Source organism: Gorilla gorilla, chromosome 20 (genome assembly GCF_029281585.2).
Source record: "Gorilla gorilla gorilla isolate KB3781 chromosome 20, NHGRI_mGorGor1-v2.1_pri, whole genome shotgun sequence".
Lineage (NCBI taxonomy): Eukaryota > Metazoa > Chordata > Mammalia > Primates > Hominidae > Gorilla > Gorilla gorilla.
In genome coordinates this window covers 24,901,243-24,923,192 of record NC_073244.2, presented here as the reverse complement: position 1 = coordinate 24,923,192, position 21,950 = coordinate 24,901,243, and the positions used below count along the sequence as shown (strand labels likewise).

At 56.3% G+C, this 21,950-nt stretch overlaps 1 protein-coding gene across 1 annotated transcript in view; it reads left to right on the top strand.

Annotated features, from left to right (window-relative positions):
- Nucleotides 1-21,950, top strand: part of ELL (elongation factor for RNA polymerase II) — an 82,087-nt gene that overhangs the window by 43,867 nt on the left and 16,270 nt on the right. The window contains exons 2-6 of the mRNA XM_031004060.3: nt 5,539-5,586; nt 12,591-12,712; nt 12,934-13,097; nt 16,659-16,933; nt 20,194-20,318. Coding sequence (XP_030859920.1) covers nt 5,539-5,586; nt 12,591-12,712; nt 12,934-13,097; nt 16,659-16,933; nt 20,194-20,318 — 734 coding nt within the window. The remainder of the gene's footprint in view (nt 1-5,538; nt 5,587-12,590; nt 12,713-12,933; nt 13,098-16,658; nt 16,934-20,193; nt 20,319-21,950) is intronic.

Genomic DNA, 21,950 nt, shown 5'->3' with positions numbered 1-21,950 from the left:
CTTTCCCCTGCCGGGTGTTCTTGGGTGTGAGATGGGCAGCACCCTGCAGGTGTCATGTGCTACTGAGTTACCCTGTTATTTAATTAATGCAGCCTGAGGCCAACCCCAAAGCTTCTAAGGCAGCAGGGAAATCACCTGTGCTACGGTCTGTTCCTGACCCTCTGTCCTGCTTCGTAAATGAGGTAACGAGGCGCTTGGCCCCCCTGACAAGTGTTCGGCCATGACACCACGCATGTCGGCTCTGGAGGGAGCAGCCAGAAGAGGGTGTGGTGGGCCACGTGCTGTCAGGCGTCCCCACCAGGCCAGGCTGGTGAGCACAGAGGGTGACAGCTGGTCCCACCGTGAAGGGACCTAGCTGGCTCTGCCTGTCTGCAGCCGACACTCACCTCCTGGGCCCTCGATTGGCTTGTCAGGGCACTGCACCCCAGCTGCTTTCTGTGTTTTTTCTCATCCCCCCCACCCAGTCCTTGTGTTCTCATCACCATCTATTTAGCACCCCACATTCAAAACCCCAGCCTCACTACCGTAATTTATGCCTTGAATGATCTTTTGCAGAAACATCATAAGAAAAAAGCCTTTTCTATTCATGCACGCTCACTGTGCCCACGTCATCCTCTGCAAATCCACAGGTCCATTTAGGGTCACTCTCCCTTCTTCTGAAGAACTTCTAGAACCTTCCTCACAGTGCAGGCCAGATGCTGACAGAAGATTCTCTCAGCATTTGTTTGAGCGAATCTTTATTTCCCTTTCTCTTTTCACTGGGCATGGAATTGTAGTCTGGCGGTGTTTCTCCCTCAGCACTTTGAAGATGCCCTCCCAGTCTCGGGGCTGGCTCCTGATGTGCAGTGTCGGCACCTCGGCACTTGGGGCGACTGTTGTGGCTGTGCTGATTTGCTCATGATGCGCCATGACCTGGTAGTTTTCCTGCTGGGGGTTGACAAGGCTTCTTGGGTCTGTGGATTTATAGCATTTGTTACATTTGGGAATCTCTGGCCACTCTTTTCTCAGATCCCCCGCCCGCCCTCAGGACTCCAGTTACTTGCACGTGGGATCCCCTGCTGTCGTCCGCAGGTCACCGAGGTGGTGTTCGTTTCCTGTAGGCTTCTTACTGTGGGATTCATCTAGGTGGCTCCTGTGGCTTTGTCTTCAAGTTCGCTGCCCTTTTCTTCTGTGGTGCCTGCTGTGACTTCCACCTAGTGGCCGTTTCATTCCGATCCTCCGTGTCTCAGCTCCAGAAGCCACTCGTGGCTCTCTCACGATACCCATACGTCTTCCTCTTCAGCTGTTTTCCTTCAGGCTTGGAGCATTCCAAGTTCACAGTAGCTGTTCCAAAGCCCCTGTCTGTTTAGTCGGCATCTCTGTGCTTCCCACGTCTTTGTGCCGGCTCATTTTCCCCCTGGCTTAGGAGTCTCGTTTTCCTGCTGCTTCACGTGTCTGTAGGGTTCTGCTTATAGATACCACATGGCGTTCTTATGAGGTGGGTCCCTGCCCGATGGTCCGCACAGGGCTGGCCATGATTTCGACGGGAGTTAGCCTTAGTGCCCATGTCTGTTAATGGCTGGATGCGTCCTGTGTCTGTCACCCTCATGCGTGCGTGATGTTAGGAGTGAATTGCTCTGTTGTTAACAAGGGCCTGGTCTCCTGCTGGAGGGTGGGGATACAGTGTGAGCCAGAGTGGCTGGGAGCCTGGCCATGATGACGGCCGCCTTTCATGGGGACAGGCACTTGAGGTTAGCCCTCCTGGCATCATAGAGAAAGGCTGGCTCTGTGGCCCCTCAGCCCTTCTCCTCTGAGGCATGAAGTCTTGTTCTCCATACCCTTGGGGGATAAGCAACTTGGCAAGAAAGGAGTCTTGCAGGTGACCTGCCCGACAGCTACCAGAACCTGGTTAAATGCCTCACTGGATGGCGTGGCCCACAGGGAGCGTGGAGCCACGGGGTGGGTGGGAGGGCCAGTGTGTTCAAGGCCTGTCACCCTCAGCCTTGCACAGCTGGGGCTGCCCTGGCACAGTTCCTTGGGGGGTTGTGCACCCTAACTGGTTCCTGTCCCTTGTCACCCTAACTGGCCTCAGCATCATCACTGTTTTCTGAGCCCTCATCCCTGGCTCACAGCTGCACATGCAGAGGCCTCGCATGGACAGTAGACAGGGTGCTTGTGTTAGCCCCGGGCCGACCCCTCTGCAGAGGTTTGCACCGCGAGAGACGGGGCCCACCTGCTCTCTGCAGCTGCTGCACTGAGTTCCTGCTCCAGTCCCCTGCTGCTCCCTCCTCCAGAATACCCTTCCCACCTGGCCTTGGTCGTGTGCTCCCTGGGCCCATGAAGACTGGTGCCATGAGTTTGTGGGGGCTCCCTGAGTGGGGTGGGCTGGGCCATTCTGCCTTGGTGCTTCCTTTGCTCCGTGTGGTTCTTGTGTCTTACGCCAGTTCCCTTTCACTCGTGCATTGAAAATGGTTAACGGACAGGACTCTCCTCCGTCTGTTCCAGAACTTGCCGTGTGTGTGTCAGAGAATGTTGCTCCTGTGCCCTGAGTCAACAAAGACGGCCCCTGTGAGCTCAAGGGCAGTTGGGAAGGTGTAGCGAACATCCTGTAAAACATCCCATTTTGTGAGTTTTGACCCTCTACCCTCGCCCGGCTGCAGCCACTCCCCACTCCCACCTCCAGCCCTGGACACCTGCTGGTCGGCTTTCTGTCTCTTTGGTTTTGCCTTTCCTGGGGATTTATAGAAATGGAGTCATACAGCCTGTGGCATGACGTGCAGCCTTCTTTCACTTGGCATGGTCCTCCGTATTCCATCGTTTGATTCTCTCTCCACCAGTTGACGGACATTTGGGCTACTGCTGCTTTTTGGATTCTCTAAATAATTCTGCTATAAATGTTCAGGTGTAAGTTTTTGTACGGAAGTGTGTTTTTGTGGGTGTATACCCGGGAGTGGAATTGCTGGGTGTGTTTAACCCTTTGTTTAACCTTTTAGAAAACTGCCAGGTGGCTTCCACAGTGGCTGAGCCTTGTCCATTCCCGCCCACGACGACAGAGGTTCTGGGTCCTCGCCAACACTTGCTCTTGTCAGCCTCTTTTAGATTAGCTGCTCTGATGGGTACAGAGCTATCTCAGTGTGGTTATGTTTTTTTTATTTTTTAAAATATTTTTATGGCTATCAATCTAGGTCACTATGGTTACAGTTTGCATTTCCTTGATGAGTAATGGCATCCGGTGTCTTTTCACATCTTAATTGGTCCCTATAGATCTCTTTTTCACGTCTGTGTTTAACCAAATTCTTTTTTGTTGCTGTTGTTGAGACAGGATCTCACTCTGTTGCCCAGGCTGGAGTGCAGTGGTGCAATCTCAGCTCACTGCAACCTCCACTTCCTGGGTTGAAGTGATTCTCCTGCCTCGGCCTCCCGAGTAGTTGGGATTACAGGTGCCCACTGCCACGCCCAGCTAATTTTTGTATTTTTAGTAGAGATGGGGCTTTCACCATGTTGGCCAGACTGGTCGCGAACTCCTGACGTCAAGTGATCTGCCCACCTCGGCCTCCCAAAGTGCTGGGATTACAGGCGTGAACCACCGCACCTGGCCTGTTTAACCAAATTTGTGGCAAAGGTCACTCAGATGCTGCTTCCCCAAGGTCCCAGCCAGGCCGAGGTCCCCTGTTCTCTGCAGTAGCAGCACAAGCTGGTGGTTGAGTCGTGTTTTGGGGTACAGGGCTAGCCCTTCCTGAGCTGCTCTAGACGAGCCCCCCTTGTCGCAGTAGCACAGTGGCCCTTGTGACTGCAGCACCTGTTTCCTGGTCTTGGAACAGGACAAGGGAGTGGGCCATGGATGTGTTGCACCATGGACAGTGGTGGCTTGCGCCGTGAATCGTGCTCGCTGTGGAGTGGGCCCATGTATTTGTTGAGGGGTGGCGTGCTTGAGAAGCATGGGGCAGTTTCTGGGGCATCACGGCCTGGGTGGTGTTAGCGTGCAGGGGCACCATCCCTCTGTTCTCCCCTAAACAGCAGAATCCTTGGGGAGTCTTGGCAAAATCCTTGGAGAGACTTGGCAAAGAAGGGGGCTCCTGGTAGACCAAAGTGAGGCACTCGGTGCCTCCCACTCTGGGCACTATGCATGTCATATGTATACAGCTGCGTGGTGTAAGCTGGCCAAGCAGACCCATGGCTCAGGGCACACATGGAGCAGGTGCTGAAAGGCCAGCCATCTCTCATGTCCCAGGCGGCTTCCACTGCTCCTAGCAGCTCCTGTCGTTCCCAACTGATGGGCGCTGGATGTGAGCAGTTGGAGGGCCCTGTGCCATCTCAAGCTGGAGTCCTGGGACGGTGCTGAGTGGCTCCAGAGGGTGGACCCTGGGCTGACCCATGGGGTAGGTGTTGTCTCTGATACTGTCGCAGGTGTGGAGCTGCTCCGCTTACCCCGGGTCTTCCGACAGGCCTCTCCAGACTCAAGTAGTGCTTTGCCCTCTGTGGAGAGCTATAGGCAGACCAGGGTGGGAGGGAGTGAGACCTGAGCAGTGGAGATGGAGCCCAGGACGGGGTACTATGAGGACAGGAGCAAGGCCTGGGTGGGAGGGCATCTCAGTGGGCTGGACCTGAGTGGGGCAGTGGGGCCAGGTGGTGCAGAGGTGGGTTTGGGGACCAAGAATCATGGTGATCAGCCAGGGCTATGCTGTGGGGTAGCATCTGGGACGCTGAGATCTATGCTTAGGGCCCCAGGTTGGGAAGAGGGAAGAAGATGCAGAGGTGCAGTCCTCCTCTGGCTCGCAGTTCTTTCTCAGATACTGCCAGAAGGCTGGTCTCTGAATAGCTGAAGCGTCAGTATTTATTTTGAGCTCTTTTGTATATTTTTTCCTTGGAAATTCCACTGCTCCAAGCTCAGTGACCAGCTGTCCAGAAGCCATGTGGCTGCCCCAAGGCCATGTGGTGGAGCTGTGCAGGCCTCAGGCTCCCACCCCAGGCTCCAAGGTGGCCCCACCGCACCTGCTCTGATAGACACTGCTCACCCACCTGGTTGTTAAAAGCCAGTGTTTGTGAGACAGGACTTAGCCTGGTTGGTGGTTTCAGGGGATCAGCTGGGGCTGTGAGAGTGGAGGGGGCTGCTTTTGCCTGTATGGGTCCTTGGGAGAGTCATGATCCAGGGTCAACCCTGACCTGTCTTTGCTTTTTCCTGGCAGGGCTGTGAGCACCTTGAGCCTTGCCCTTCTCTCCCGGTGGATTCACAGGCTGGTGGTGGCTTTCCAAGGATGGCACACTCCCCGCCCCTGCATCCTGGGCCTGCCGCCAGCCTGTTGTCTGTGTCTGGAGGCCCCATTCTTACCTGTCATGTGTCCCCAGCCCTCTGTCCATCTGAGGAACTCCTACTGATCCTTCTAAAACCCTGCTCTGGTGACCTTGCCTATAATTTTCAGAGTGTGTGCATTTCCTTTCCCCTCTCCTGAGAACACCATCTTCACCCTGCTCCTTCTATACCTGGGGAGGGAGTCTTTGGGTTTCCCAATGTCTTTATTGATGTTCCCCTCACCTTTTTTTTTTTTTTTTTTTTTGTAGAATTCTCTTTCACTGAGGCCGTCTATCCGATTTCAAGGAAGCCAAGGGGTAAGTTTTTGTCTTAATTATTCATATTTGGAATCTTGGGACTGGTATAGTCTCAGGTCTGTCCTTGCTCGCTGGGTACAGCAGCAGCTCATGGCAGTGTTTGGGCCCTGTCTGCCACCACACAAGGCTGGGTTCTAGGCCCCCAGGATAGCCCCTTGGCTGGGGCCACACCAGGACGTGTCGGGTGCACATCACAGGCTGCCTGGGCAGTGGGCGGCTCTCCTCTCCCAGTGGGTCCCTTCATGCAGCGATGTGCACCTAGCTTCCACTCTGATAGGTCAGGGGCCCCCAACCCCCAGCACTGGACTGGTTAGGAACTGCCCACACAGCAGGAGGTGAGCTGTGGGTGAGCGAGCACGACCACCTGAGCTGTGCCTCCTGTCAGCTGAGCCTGTTATTAGATTCTTACAGGAGCGCGAACCCTATTGTGAACTGCGCATGCCAGGGATCTAGGTTGCGTGCTCCTTATGAGAATCTAATGCCTGATCTGAGGTGGATCAGTTTCAGCCAGAAACCATCCTCCCCTATGGCTCCCTGTCCCCCTTCCACCATCCATAGAAAAATTGTCTTCTGGCCAGGTGTGGTGGTTCACACCTATAATCCCAGGACTTTGGGAAGCTGAGGCAGGCAGATCACCTGAGAGATCTGGAGTTTGAGACCAGCCTGACCAACGTAGAGAAACCCATCTCTACTAAAAATACAAAATTAGCTGGGCGTGGTGGTGCATGCCTATAATCTTAGCTACTCAGGAGGCTGAGGCAGGAGAATTGCTTGAACCTGGGAGGTGGAGGTTGCAGTGAGCCGAGATTGCACCATTGCACTACAGCCCGGGCAACAAGAGCGAAACTCTCTCAAAAAAAGAAAAAAAAAAAAAAAGAAAAATTGTCTTCCACGAAACTAGTCGCTGGTGCCAAAAAGGTAGGGGACTGCTGCATTAGGGCACACAAGGACCATGGACATTTGTCTGGATTTTGGTTGGGAGAGAGGTTCATAGAAACTCAGCACCCTCATTTTTTTGAAATATGTTTTCTTCTAAATGACGATCTTATAGAAAAATCAGGGAATGAGAGAAAGGGTGAGTCATCTACCTTCCTTGACCCCCTGTTTTAGGACTCTTCATCTCCCCTAACCTACCCGATATGCCTTAGAATGGTTTGATTTTTCTTCTAGCCTTTATTGCAGGTTCCCCTGCATCTAGGCTGGAGTGCAGTGGCGCAATCTTGGCTCACTGCAACTTCGGCCTCCTGGATTCAAGTAATTCTCCTGCCTAAGCCTCCCAAGTAGCTGAGATTACAGACGCCTGCCACCATGCCTAGCTAATTTTTGTACTTTTAGTAGAGATAGGGTTTCACCATGTTGGCCAGGCTGGTCTCAAACTCCTGACCTCAGGTGATCCACCTGCTGCAGCCTCCCAAAGTGCTGGGATTACAAGTGAGCCACCACGCCCGGCCTTGTTTTGTTTTTTAAGAGATGAGTCTCTCTGTTGCCGAGGCTGGAGTGCAGTGGCACAACCATAGCTTACTTCAGCTTTGAACTCTTGGGCTCAAGGGATCCTCCCACCTCAACTTCTCAAGTAGTTGGGACTACTGGTGTACACCACCATGCTCAGCAAATTTTGTTTTTATTTTTCTAAGGACGGAGTCTCATTATGTTGTCCAGGCTGGTCTTGAACTTCTAGGCTCAAATGATCCTCCCACCTTGGCCTCCCAAAGTGCTAGAATTACAGGTGTGAGCCACTGCACCCAACTTTTTTTTTTTTTCTTTTAGAGTTACATGTTGTACCTAAATCAGTTTCTGTCCACAGCCTGAGAGCTCTGCACAGCTGGATGTGGGGATATGGACATGATGATCCATGGGCTTCCAGGTGCAGCCCAGGGTTCTGCAGAGACATGGAGCCTCTAGGAGAAGTGTGTCTGTGTGTGCTGATAAAAAGATGCATCGCAAGCAGTGGGCTCAGACGACTGTGGGCTGGGGAGTCTGTAACCCTCAGGGCTGGCTGCAGACCTCCAGTAGGAGCTGATGGAGCAGTCCTCAGGCAGAGTTTCTTCCTCCTCCTGCCAAACCCCAGTTTCCCTCTTAAGGCCTTGGGCTGATTCGATGGGACCACCCAGACCATCGAGGGTCATCTCCTTTACTTGCTTTCAGTATCTGGGTTGTGGATGGTAACCATGTCCACAGAGTACCTCCAGGGCACCCCTAGACGGGATGTCATGGAATAATGAATCCCCAGGGGCTGCAGCCTAGCCAGTTGACACAACCCCACACTTCCATCAGCCCCAGTTGGGTCTTGTGGTCACCCTTTGGCCACCTCCTTTTTACCTTCCCCAGGACATTCTCTCAGGGGTCAGAGGTTGGGGGCAGGGGCGGGCTGGCCTGGGCTTGCTGCCAGAGCAGCCCCACAGTGCCCTCTGGTGTCCTACAGCAGTCACTCTGTGCCTTCTGCTGCTGCCTGACCACCCATGCCCCTCTACCCCAACCTGAGCAGTGGGGGGGCCCCTTATCCCCAACCCCCATCTCAGCGAGCCCGTCAGATGACACACTGCAGCCTGGCCATGGCCGAAGCACACAGTGGTGTCCTTGTGTGCAGCATGCCATGTGCCTTGACTTGGAGCCTAATAACATGTGTAGCAGGGGCCCAAGTCACTGAGAGAGACCTGGGGTGGCTACACGGCTAACCTCCTTCTAGAGACAGGGTTTTGCCATGTTGGCCAGGCTGGTCTCGAACTCCTGACCTCAGGTGATCCACCCACCTCAGCCTCCCAAAGTGCTGGGATTATAGGCGGGAGCCACCGCGCCTGGCCAGCTGCTTCACTTTAGTGGGCTGTTAGCTTTGGGGCTCTTGGTCCTGGGCCATGCTGCCGGCAGCCTGCCACAGAGCCTGCACTGGGCTCATCGTTGTCGGAACGCCCCCTGGATGGTGTTCCTTCATGGATCCAGTCAGCCAGCATCGCCCAAGCTCCTGTCTGGGGTCAGGTGGGGAGTGCAGCAGGCCCCAATTTGGGATGGATTTCAAAGGGAAGAGATGAACGGATTCTGGCAGGGACTTGAGCGGTGGTGGAAGCGACGCCCCCTGGTGGCCATGGTCAGGTCAGCGGGAAGGGCAGCGGGCCTTTGGGCCCTGCGGAAGCGCCTAGGATGAGCCCCTGTGGCCTGGGCTCTGTGTCTGTGAGCATGGACTAGTGCTTAGGTTTATGGCAACTCCTCCCCACCCCCTATAACCTGGAGCCGGGGCTGACCTCAGACATACCCAGACCTGCTGTGCGTGGGCCATCTGAGGGCCCCATGGCAGCCCACTGGTACGTGGGTCACTGGGCCCATGAGCAGTCCCCAAGGAGCAACCAAGACCCCGTTCAGAAGGCTGAGCAGGGGCTGCGTTTCAAACCTTGTCCCAGAACCCGGGCAAGCTCTTGGCTAGTGCGAAGAAAGTGGCCGCATTCCTGGGCTGCTCCCATCCCGCTGGCTTCCCCACGGTCCCGGGCTGGTAACCATTAACCAGCAGCAAAACAGCCCGTTAATCAGAGGGCTCCGTAGCGCTTCGTGTGCTAGGGGAGGCAGGGCCTGTGAGAACCTCGGTGTCTGGCTCCGGGAAACCTTTCCTAACACTCTCCCCACCTTCTCACCCCTGCATCCTGAAGGACGCCAACCGCCATGCCCTCTGTGTGTCTTCCCCTTTTCACCAGCAGCACGACACTCTCCTGAGCATCAGCTTTGAGGCCTGTGTCACCCCCCTTCATGCAGCCCCTACTCCCCGCCACAGCTGCACACCTGGCCCTGGGCTCTGCACCTGGCCCCTGCTTCTAGGATGGAGTTTGGGGGGCAGATGTCTACACCTGTGTGGAAAAGATCCAAGCAGGGTGAAGGGCCACTATGAAGCCCCTACCCACAGAGAAGCAAGGTTGCTGGGCAGGCTCAGGCAGGGGCCCTGTCAGTGCTGACTGGGTGTACAGCTGCCCCCGGCCACAGTTGGTGCCCAGACCCTCCCATGGAGGCATAGGGGGTGGGCCTTGCCGTGTAAGATTCCCCCCCGTCCAGCTGGCAGTGGCCTGGTCTCACTGCCAGCTCTCTGCTGAGTGGCATCTCCCCTGAAGCCAGGGTGACAGAATGAGTCCTGCCAACCTGGGTGGAGCTGGGGTTTTCCTGGGACAGGGCTGCACGTGAGGGTGCCCAGCCCTCAGTCACTGTGGGGCGGGAGCCACTGGCAACTTGGGCCTCAGGCCAGGACCACAGGGGGCAGTGGGGGTTAAAGAGATGACAGAGGAGGACGGGAGAGCCACCCAGGCCAGGCTCAGGTTCCCACAGCCACTCTTTTTGGTTTCCCTGGACGTGTGGTCCCCAGCTTCCCTGGCTGGCTCATTCTGGGTCACCATGTCACCTGTGCACCTGGCCACCACAGAGCCTCTCACAAACTTGAGCCTCCCTCATCCCAGCAGCGTTTCCAGTTTCTTGTATGAACGAGAATAAAAGTCACATCTGGGAAGGGAGGTGCAGGCAGGGAAGGGAGGTGCAGGCAGGGCAGGGTGGCACCTGTGTGTGTTGGGTGAAAAAACACCTCAGTGGCGTCGGAGCAGGACAGATCTGGATGGCCAGGGTCACCCACATGGCTCTGGCTGAGGCTTCAGGGCGTGTGTGGTTGTGTTTGTGTGTGGGAGGTTGTGTTTCTGTGTGTATAGATTGTGTTTGTGTGTGTGTGTGTATGGATTTGTGTGGGGGGGGTTGTGTTTGTGTGGGTTGTGGTTGTGTGTGTGGTTATGTGAGTTGTGTTTGTGTGGCTGTGTGGGGGTTGTTTATGTCTGGGTTGTGTTTGGTTGTGTGTAGGGGTTTGTGTGTGGAGGGGTTTGGTGTGGAGGGGTTTGTGTGTGGCTGTGTGGGGGTTGTGCATGTGTGGGTTGTGTGTGTGGGTTGTGTTTGTGTGTGGGGGAGGTTGTGTGTGGTGCTGTCGGGGTGGTTGTATGTGTGGCGCTATGTGTTCGGTATTGTGTGTGTATGGTTGTGTGGTTTGTGGGTTGTGTGTGGGGGGTTGTGTGTGGGGAGATTGTGTATGGAGGGGTTGTGTTTGTGTGGGGGGGATTGTGTGGTTGTGGGGGATTGTGTGTGGGGAGATCGTGTGTGGGGGGGTTGTGTTTGTGTGTGTGGGGGATTGTGTGGTTGGGGGTTGTGTGTGGGGAGATTGTGTGTGGAGGGGTTGTGTTTGTGTGGGGGGGGGATTGTGTGGTTGTGGGGGATTGTGTGTGGGGAGATTGTGTGTGGAGGGGTTGTGTTTGTGTGTGTGTGTGTGTGTGTGGTTGTGTGGTGGGGGCGGGTGGGGAGGGTTTCTCTGTCCGAGAGTGAATCATCAGAGGCTATATGTGTGTGATTTCTCCGATGCTGAGTGCAGGCCGTTTCTGCCTTCTCTGACCCTGATAGAGATGTGTGTTTGTGTTCAGGTGTGGCCTGGCATGGTGGGCCCACAATGGACTTTGGCCTCGCCCTCCACCAGCACACTGTTTGGGTCCTGACCCCTCAGCTTGTGTTTCTGTATCAGCATGACAGGGACAAGGGCACCTGCCTTAGGGGGACATGTTCGAGGCTGAGAGGGGATGCTGGGCAGACCCCAGCAGGTGGGACAGCTTTTCTCCTGGGGCAGTGTTCAGCCTGGGGGAGGGGCAGGATGGGCCTCTGGAGAAGGGTCTGCAGGCCGGGCACACTGGCTGGTACAGGGACTGCCTGCAAGCCCAGACCAGACTCTTCCTGCCCCAAGTGGCCGAACCCAGGAACTGTTCTTGTCTTGGGAGCAGGGACTGGCACTGGGCTGGGTGCAGCCTTGGCTTCCCTTGTGTGTCCAAACACTACCCCAGGGGACAAGTCCCAGCCAAGGCCACACAGCAGGGCCGGGGATTGGTGCTCCTCCACGTGCCTGGTGGCAGGAGCCCCGTCCTGTCTCACAGGTGAGGCACAGGCAGGCAAAGCCTGCCATGGGCGTATGAGGCAGCTCAGCAGGGGCGAGGGGGCAGGAGATTCAGCCACAGTCTCTCCCGCGCTCATGGTGTCACAGAGGAGGAGACGGGGCTTGGGTGCCAAGGGGGTGCTGCAGCCAGGGGACAAGACCTGAGGGCTCCCCCCATGTTGTCCCCTCCTTGTGGACTATTTGAGCGCCCTTCATGTGTCAGTCTAACTGTGAGGAGCTCATGCCAAAGCCCAGGCATTAGTTTAGGAAGGGCCACCTCTGTTGACAGAGGGTCTGGGGTCAGCCTGGAATGTAATGGCCTCTGATGTGATGCCGCCCTGCACTGAGCCTGGCCGGGACCAGCGCAGTCCATCCATCCGCCTGCCTGCCCCTGGCTGTCCGTCCTCCCAGGCAGGGCTGGAGCTTTGCCCAGCTGGGCTGCAGGGGCACAGCCAAAGTCAGGCTGGTGTGACCCATGACAGCCCATGACAGGCTTGTCGGGGGCCAGTGCTTCTGATCTGTGAGCCCCTGGGACACAAGCCTACCTGATTCACAGCTGCAGCAAATGGAGACTCACGTGGAGTCCATGTCCTTTGTGGGGGGATGCTGAGAGGGGGTCGCCAAGGAGGGGCGCCAGAGTTGCGGGTGGCTGCCCAAGCCCCTCTTGTTGCATTTTACCTCATAGGGTGTCGCAGGCCAGGTCTGTCCATTTGGTGGTGGGGAAAGTGAGTCATGGTCCAGACAAACCACTTTCCAGGGGTCACACGATTGGGGTGGGGACCCTGCATCTGGGCAGGTGCTGAGCACTGTCCTCAGACAGCAGTGCTGTTGCTGCTGAAAACGCCCCCTGGCCCCATGCCCACCCGCATAGGTGCCTGAGTCCCCTCTCTACGCAGTGTGTGTTGCTGAGGATGGGCTGCCCGTCCCGTCACTGGCAGAAGAGCAGGGGTGTGTTTTAGGGAAAGGGGCCAGCACATTCCTGTTGTGAGGGTTGCACTGTGGGGACTCATGCAGGAAGATGCAGGCTGGGGACCTGTCCTGTCGAGGACCTCCCAGTGACACCCCCTCCCCCTCCACGCAGCACATCTCCATCCCCCAGCCTGACTGCCCCGCAGAGGCGCGGACGTTTTCCTTCTACCTCTCCAACATCGGCCGCGACAACCCCCAGGGCAGCTTCGACTGCATCCAGCAGTATGTCTCCAGGTGAGGTGCCGCCCCACCCCAGAGCACCCCGCCGGCTCTTGAGGTCACCCTGCCACCTCTGGCCCAGGGTTGAGATGTGCCCCATTGAAACCATGTTGCCTGAGACGGTGCTGACAGAGTCCGTTTTCCAGGCCAGGTGGTGGGCTGGGGGCTTGGGCCCTCAACGGATCCTCCCTGCATTGTCCCAGCTGCTGACCCCAGCTCCTGGCCTTGTCTTGCAGTCATGGGGAAGTTCACCTGGACTGCCTGGGCAGCATACAGGACAAGATCACAGTGTGTGCCACCGACGACTCCTACCAGAAGGCGCGGCAGAGCATGGCCCAGGCAGAGGAGGAGACACGGAGCCGAAGTGCCATTGTCATCAAGGCTGGAGGCCGCTACCTGGGTGAGCAGCGGGTTTGGCAGGGCTGTAGGGCAGCCGGGCAGCTGCCAGTGTCGGGAGACATTTGGGGCCTGTCCAGGCTGGGCACTGGCTGTGCCCTGCACAGAAATGATGGGTCAACCAAGGAGTCGGTCTCTGAGCAGGACGTGCCTGGACCAGAGTCTGGGTTGGGAAGAGAGGTATGGCCACATGGGCCTGGGGGCTATGTGGGGGATAGGGGGTTGGGTTATGGCAGCTGCTGGCTTGTGAAGCCTGAGGTGGACAAAGGGGCCTGAGAACTCCAGGAGCTGTGAGTTGGTGGTCCCTGCTTTCAGGCTGCAGCCTTGGGGACCTTCACCTGTCGGCGAGATCAACAGGCTCCCCGAAGATGGGCATGCAGCCTAGGGCAAGGCCCATGTCTGTCTCTGGAGGCTGCCCCCACCCTCACCTGACCAGCCAGCTCCTGCCCAACGCCACCACAGCCGGCAACAGGCAGGAAATGAGCCTCACAGGCCGTGTTGCCAGCGACCCAGCACTGCAGGAAAGCTCTGGCCACTCAGCATCAACTTGGAAACGGTTTCAGCAGTTGAGAAGCCAACAGGCCTTGACAGTGGGAAGCACAGTGCTGTTTGTTTACAGAGCTGCAGCACCCCGCCTCTTAGTCCAGGCAGAGCTCCAGGAGTCATGGGAACTCATTATGGCAGGAGTAGGGTGCCGGGCTTCAGGGAGGAGGGAGATGGCTCAGAGCAGACGACAGCCTTGATGGCTTTTTGAGTTTTATCTTTAAGAAAAGGCGGGGGCATTTCAATTCCTCTCTCTCCTCCTTCCGAAGAAAGCACGTGATTTCCCTTTGCTGAGCAGAGGGGTTCCCTCTGAGTGAAACCCCAGATGTGGGTGCAGGGGTTGGTCCTCCTGGTCAACACTGAGTCCGGGTGGACATGTTGTATGGCCAGGGAGCCTGGGTTGTCCATGATGTTGAGGCCCTGGGCTGTAAGCCCCAAGCACAGGGCTGCTGTGGAGAGAACAGTTGAAGAGACAGCTGTACACGTGTTTTGTTTTTTGTTTTTTCTTTTTTTAAAGACAGGACCTTTCACTGTCACTCAGGCTGGAGTGCGGTGGCACAATCATAGCTCACTGCAGCCTCAAACTCCTGGGCTCAAGTGATCCTACCTCAGCCTCCGGAGTAGCTGGGACCACAGGTGTGTGCCACCACACATGGCTAACTTAGATTTTTTGTAGAGACAGAGCCTCGCTATGTTGCCTAGGCTGGTGTCTGACTCCTGTGCTCAAATGATCCTTTCGCCTGGGCCTCCCACAATGCTGGGATTACAGGCATGAGTCAGCGCACCTGGCCCCATATACATGTTAATAAATCTGTGGGTCCTTCAGCCAAAAACTTGATCAGAAATGTATCTTAGCACACCACTTTGGGTACAGTGAGGGTTTTTTTTTTTTTGAAATGGAGTCGCGATCTGTCGCCCAGGCTGGAGTGCAGTGGCGCGATCTCGGCTCACTGCAACCTCCGCCTCCCGGGTTCACGCCATTGTCCTGCCTCAGCCTCCCGAGTAGCTGGGACTACAGGTGCCTGCCACCACGCCCGGCTAATTTTTTTTTTTTTTAGTAGAGACGGGGTTTCACCGTGTTAGCCAGGACGGTCTCGATCTCCTGACCTCGTAATCTGCCCACCTCAGCATCCCAAAGTGCTGGGATTACAGGTGTGAGCCACCGCCCCGGCCCAGTGAGGGTTTTTGAAACAGTTTATGTTCTGGTAGGGGATGCTGTCTGTTAAGATGTGAACGTGGCCAGATGCAGTGGCCCACACCTGTAATCCCAGCACTTTGAGAGGCCGAGGCAGGGAGATCACAAGGTCAGGAGTTCAAGACCAGCCTGGCCAATATGGTGAAACCCCGTCTCTACTAAAAAGACAAAAATTAGCCAGTTGTGGTGGCGTGCGCCTGGAGTCCCAGCTACTCGGGAGGCTGAGGCAGGAGAATCCCTTGAACCTGGAAGGTGGAGGTTGCAGTGAGCTGAGATTGTGCCATTGCACTCCAGCCTGGGCAACAGAGCGAGACTCTGTCTCAAAAAGAAAAAAAAAAAAAGATGTGAATGTGCGTGTTCCTCTGTCTCACAGTGCCCCCCTCAGGTTGCTCCTCCTCCCTGTCAATCAGCCTGGCCCTATATGGGTGAGTCCAGCCCTGCTGTCAGGACCCCACTGAACAGACCCCAGAGGTGTGTGAGCACTGGCCCTGGGTATTCTGAAAGCAAGGCTTTCTGGGTTAATTTGACAGATCAGATTTTGAGAGATAAGATCAGAGTGATGTTGTTACGAAGAGTTTTTTGGGGAAGGATTTGAGGCACTGTTGAGCTTGCTTGGCCGACCCTGTTCCCAAGGATGCCGGGGCATCATCGTTCAGGACAGAGCAGGGGAGCAGCGTGCTGGACCCTGCCCACGTCTCTGCGTCGGGGATAGAGGGGAACCTGCTCTCCCCAGGGCTCTGGGCACAGCCATGCCTGCCAGAGGAGAGCTTGACCAGGCCTAAGGCTGGGGTGCCACTTGCACCCCAGGGTCTTCAGAGCAGCTGCTGAAAGTGGCTCCGACATCTTTATTGACTTTAGAAAAACAAAAATGGCAGCCACATGGGGCCAGCATAGGACTCTGAAGTGCAGGCTTGGGAGTGACTGCCTCTTGCAGTTCAGGGACCCCCAGTTTAACATCAGAAGAGTTTACAAACAGCCCCTGCCTCAGGCTGGGCAGGATGGCTCTGGTTTATAATACCAGCACTTTGGAAAGCTGAGGTGGGAGGGTCCTTTGGGCCCGTGAGTTTGAGACCAGTCTGGGCAGCATAGTGAGACCCCATCTCTATAAATAATAAAAAATAAATTAGCCAGGCATGGTGGTGCACACCTGTGGTCCCAGCTACTCCAGAGGCTGAGGTGGGAGGATCGCTTGAGCCCAGGAGTTTGGGGCTGCAATGAGCCATGATTGTACTACACTCCAGCCTGGGTGACAGAGCAGGATCCTGTCTCAAAAAACAAAACAATCCTTGCCCCCCCCCGACCCCCCCCACCCAAACACACACACACACACACACACACACACACACACACTGCCCACCAGAGTGATCAGGTGATTTCACACATGCACACACACACACACATTGCCCACCAGAGTGATCAGGTGATTTCTCACACACACACACTGCCCACCAGAGTGATCAGGTGATTACACACACACATACACACACACACACACACACTGCCCACCAGAGTGAGAGTGATCAGGTGATTTTGCTGTCCAGGATTTAGGTTGCCTGTGATGAAGTAAGTTAAGGCTCTAACACAGTTATGCCGCCTGCACCTCCCACTTCTGAGGCTGGGTGCCCTGCAGGTGCCGGCCTTGGGCAGCAGGTGGCGCTCTTGGTTGCCCAGGGTCCCCAAGGAGCAAGCTGGCTTTTGCTGTGGTTGGTGTGGTGCCTCCCACCAGCACTGTCTATAGTCTCAAACCTCTGGGCACCTGGTCAGCAGCACTGGCTTAGGACATGGCAGCGCCCTCTCTGTTCCCTAAAGCTTGGATTCTTGTTGCAGGCAAGAAGGTTCAGTTTCGGAAACCAGCCCCAGGTGCAACAGACGCGGTGCCCTCCCGGAAGCGGGCAACCCCCATCAACTTGGCGAGTGCCATCAGGAAGAGTGGTGCCAGTGCCGTGAGTGGGGGCAGCGGGGTGTCCCAGAGGCCCTTCCGTGACCGAGTGCTGCACCTCCTGGCACTACGGCCCTACCGCAAGGCCGAGCTGCTGCTGCGACTGCAGAAGGACGGCCTGACGCAGGCGGACAAGGACGCGCTAGATGGCCTCCTCCAGCAGGTGCGTGCCGCCCCGATGTCTTGTCTTTACCAGTGGTCTCCGCAGATGGTCTTGTGCGGGTGGGATGGGCCAGAGCATGGAGACTGGGATTGGGACTGGCAAGGAAGAGCCCTTCCTGGGGTCTCTAACAGGTTCAGAACGTGCCTGAGAGCCAGGGCCTCCTGGATTAGAACAAGCTTAGGGGGCCATGTATGCGTTTCTGGGCATGGCCCTGACTGTCCAGGGTTGAGAGGTGGACTCAGCATGGAGCCCAGGCCCTCCTTCACTGTCTGCCGACACACAGGCCGTGGGGCCTGGCACAGTGGATTCAGGCTTCAGTTGCAGACGATTTGTGGACTCAAGGCCTGAGGAAGGAATCTACACGTGCCTGGCAGAGCCTGGCAGGCCTCAGTGTGAATCAGCTGCCTGCCGCCCTCCACCTGCGCCTCCGGGTGAGGGGCTTCACGTCTCAGACCATCAGGCTTCCGTCTGTGACCTGCAGTGCCCCTCCCTGGGGTTGGAGGCTAGGCCATCTGGAATGTGGTGCTGGCGAGTGGAGCCTGCTGTTGAGAAACACCCCGGGCATTGGAGCAGGTGCGATGGCCCTGACTGCCTTCCACCCCCCTCACCCATGGAGGTTCCTGAGGCTCCACCTTGGCTTCCTGGGGTCCCTGGGAAGGGGAGCGACTCGCACTGGCTTCAGAACATTAGCCAGACTATGCAGATGCAGCCTTGAGGTGAACTGAGGATGGGTCTCCTCGGATCGCTGCTGTGGTGGAGGAAGAGACATGGCTGAGCCTCTTGCACCTTTTAGGATGATGGAATTGGGATGTTCGGGGTCATATCCAGCACCTCAGGAACACAGGTGATGCCTGCAGCAAAAAGCACATGCTGTGGCATGCCGGGATAGCAGCTGTATAAAGGACGTTCTTACATGTTTACGGAGCTCCTCATAGGCGTCCCTCTCGGGTGCGCGGCTGGTGGGACCCTGCTGCACATTCCTTGGGAGGATGTCAGCCTGGCCCTCGTCGACCCCCATCCTGCTCCCAAGGCAGGGCTGGCATGGTGCCAGCAGGCGTTGCTGAAGGGAGCTCGATGGAGTCATCAGATGTGGGACCTGCATTGGCCTGGCCAGGAGGTGCCTGTGCTGGTGCCTGGCTTCTCCAGGTGACTTTGGTTCAGTGCCTCCTGGGAGCAGGCCTGGCCAGTGTCTGCAGGCAGATTGTCCCTTCCCGTGCCACTGTGACTTCCCCTGGACAGCTCGTCTGCTACTTGCCTCTATATTCATTATGCAGCTGCTTCCCCCCAAGCAGCTGTGGGGGTCAGCAGGACACTGTTGGCTTGTAGAAGAGGAGGGGGATGTGCCTCACCCAGACTGGTCATTTCCAGCCCCTCACAGGCCCTCAGACACGCTGAGGAATGGCAGTGACAAAACTGCATGCCTCAAAGGTGGTTGGCCCTCCCTCTGTGGAAAAATCTAGAGCAGAGATGGAAGGTGTCCACCTCTAGGACTGGCTGGGCCCCAGGGAAACCCACAGGCCTATCCTTCAAGGGGAGGGCTGTTGATGGCTGAGTAATGTTTAGCAAAGCCTGTCGAGAGCCATAAAAATATTCAGCCTTTGACCTACTAATCTGGCTTCTGGGAATCCCGTCGAAGGAAACTGTTGCCAACCTGAAAAAAACTGCACACAGTAATGTCTGTTTATGCTACAGAGAAACTGGCAGCAGTTTGGGGGTGGAATATTACTCAACTGTTAAAAATGCTCCCCATGGGCCGGGCGCGGTGGCTCATGCCTGTAATCCCAGCACTTTGGGAGGCCGAGGCAGGTAGATTACGAGGTCAGGAGATCGAGACCATCCTGGCTAACACGGTGAAACCCCATCTCTACTAAAAATACACACACACAAAAATTAGCTGGGCATGGTGGCGGGTGCCTGTAGTCCCAGCTACTCCAGAGGCTGAGGCCAGAGAATGGCGTGAACCCGGGAGGCGGAGCTTGCAGTGAGCCAAGATAGCGCCATTGCACTCTAGCCTGGGCAACTGAGCGAGACTCCATCTCAAAAAAAAAAAAAAAAAAAAAATGCTCCCCATGGGATACGCTGTGACGCAGAGCCATGTCAGATGCAGCAGAAAACAGTGACTGCTATGCCTGCAGCAAGATGGAGAGACCAGAGTGCCCTGCAGGCCAGCACGCAGCACCCACTCAGGGCAGTGACCTGGAGCTTCCTCAGATCCCTCTAAGGCAGACGTTCTGAATCCATCTTTGTTAGCAGTCTGGGAGACGAACTTAGCTTTTGTCAACCGGCAACAGCAAGGCAGGCTGGTTGTAGGGAAGGTGGGCTCAGACCTGGCCCCGGAGGTACCCCTCACCCAGCATCCCCAGCCGTGGCTGACCCTTCCCTGGGAGTTGTGATCAGAAACGGGTTGGAGCCCAGCGCGGTGGCTCACGCCTGTTTCCAGCACTTTGGGAGGCTGAGGTGGGAGGATCCTTGAGGCCAGGAGCTCGAGACCAGCCTATGCAAAATACTGAGACCCTATCTATACAAAAAATTAGCTGGGTATGATAGTGCATGCTTATAGCCCACCTACTTGGGAGACTGAGGCAAGAGGATCGCTTGAGCCCAGGAGTTTGCAGCTACAGTGAACCTTGATCACACCACTGCACTCCAGCCTGGAAGAAATAGGAGCCAGGTGTGGTGGCTGGAATCCCAGCACATTGGGAGGCTGAGATCAGAGGATCGCTTGAGCCCAGGGGTTCAAGACAAGCCTGGACAACATAGCGAGATCCCATCTCTTAAAAAAAAATTAGCTGGAGTATAGTGGTGCACACCTGTGGCCCCACCTACCTGGGAGTCTGATGTGGGAGGATCTATTGAGCACAGGAGGTCTAGGCTATAGTGAGCTAAGATCTTGTATCAAAAAAAGAAAAAAAACAGGCTAGGGGGGCCAGGGGGCAGGTGATGGGGTCTCAGTACTGCAGGTGGTAGCCCTCCCCTTTTTGGAGCCAGCCTGGCCCCAGCACCTGTAAGACAGTTGAGTCTGGACCTGCCTTCATGACCCTCATTATCCCTTCTGCACCCTGAGGATTGTGTGCGGGGGAACTGGGGGTGGGAGAGAGACATCACGGATCGGTAGTGGGCCATCCTCTTTCGTCTCCTCTGTCTCTGTCTGTCTCCCACTGTCTCTGCACTCCCTCCCAAACCCGCCATCAGATCTTTTTTCTCTAGTCCCCCGTCTCTCTCAGGATTCCCACAAAGTGATGGCTGGCTCTGTCTTGCAGGTGGCCAACATGAGTGCTAAGGACGGCACGTGTACCCTGCAGGACTGCATGTACAAGGACGTGCAGAAGGACTGGCCCGGCTACTCGGAGGGGGACCAGCAGCTGCTGAAGCGGGTGCTCGTCCGGTAATGCCGCCTCCCATCCCCCAGCGTGTCCCCACCCGCATGAAGGCAGCCAGAGCTTACCCAGAGGATGCTGGGGTGGTCTTGTGTGGTCCTGAAGGCCACAGGGCTTGGGAGCAGGATGGAAGGGTCCAAGTAGGCCTCTCTGGCCATCCTTCCTACTGCCCACGTGGTGCCCCAGGGCGTCCCGTGGTGGGGGAAGGCCACGCCCACAGAGTGGGACGGAGGTGTGAGTCACTGGCCCCGACCTTGGAATCTTCAGACAAAAGGCCTCAGTCTGCTGAGACCCTCCTCAGCTGTCCCCAACTTCCCTTCATGCTTCCCTCCACAACCTGGGCATCCCCACAGGGCCTGGGAAGTTCACTGACTTTTTGAAAAGAGCCTCTCAAGAACCTGAAGTAGAGAGAAATAAGGCCAAACGACACTCCTGGCAGGCGTCATTAAGCAGCGTTAATTAAATGCATCCCCTCAGGCTAATTGGGACCCAGGGTCAGAAGTGGCAGCAGCTCAGGGGAGCAGTGGTTAAGGAGGCAGGCGGCTAATGATTTCCTTCTCCACTGCTGCCAGCTAGGGAGCTCGGGCTGTGAAGCAGGTCAATCTGCTAATTAGTCCGTAAGTGATTTCTCAGGGACTCGGAGGTATTTATGAGTTTGTAGTTGTTTTTTGGAAGTTCAGCTGTTTAAAGCAGTAATTGCCTCTGGAAAGCAGAATGAAGTTGGGGGTCCACTCTGCTCCCCTGAGAGGGTAGTGCCTGCCTGTCCACCCTGGGTGTGCAGGTCAGGGGCCTGCGGGGCACTGCCCTGGCTTGGCGGCAGGCTGGCGGAGGGTACAGTCTTGGCAGAAGACCCGCCCCCATCCTCATACCCTGTGCCCTCTCCCTTGGCCCCCTGGGTTCCTCAGACCCGTAGGGCACTGGAAGGAGAACTGCCCAGAGCTAGTGGAGTGAGGTGGAGAAGGCTGGGCTGCATCTCTGGGGCGTTGGGGAGCTTCCCCGGGATGCAGGCTCCAGAGCTGCCTCCAGCTCCCCTGATTCAAGGCTCATGTTCCGTCTGCTGAGTGAGCTTGCTGGGCTCATGCCAGCCCCTTGGCACTCTGCTTTCACTCTGGGCCGGCATGGGGATCAGCACTGCCTTCACAAGCTTCCACTAGCGTGCAGGGGGCAGGGTTGATGTCCCTGGGCCATAACCACATAGAAGGTGACCTGTGGTGCCCCTCTGCACAGCTGTTTTTTTTTTTTTTTTCCTATTTAGCACCCCATCCCTAAGAAAGCCCCATTTATAGCAGTTTTTGACACCATGGCTTCGTGTATATCAAAGCAGGGCCTTGGAGTATTTGTTACCAGCTGGGCTAGCCCAGTGCAGGCCGTTAGCCTAGTGCAGGCTGTGAGACAGATGGGATGTGGGGGCCCAAGTCACTGCAGGAGCCTCCCCAGCTGAGCTGGCACCACATGTGGCTTTGGGGGGTGGTTTCTCCTCTCATGTTCTCTTTGTTCATGATGTCCAAACCCGATCTGTCCCTGGTATCCAAATCTCCTCTCATCACTGTCCGTGGGTCAGGGGTCCTGCAGGTCCCCCCAAGAGTTCCTGATTCCTCTGCCCAAGCCACACACTGCCTGGTGCCCTTACCTCCAACCTG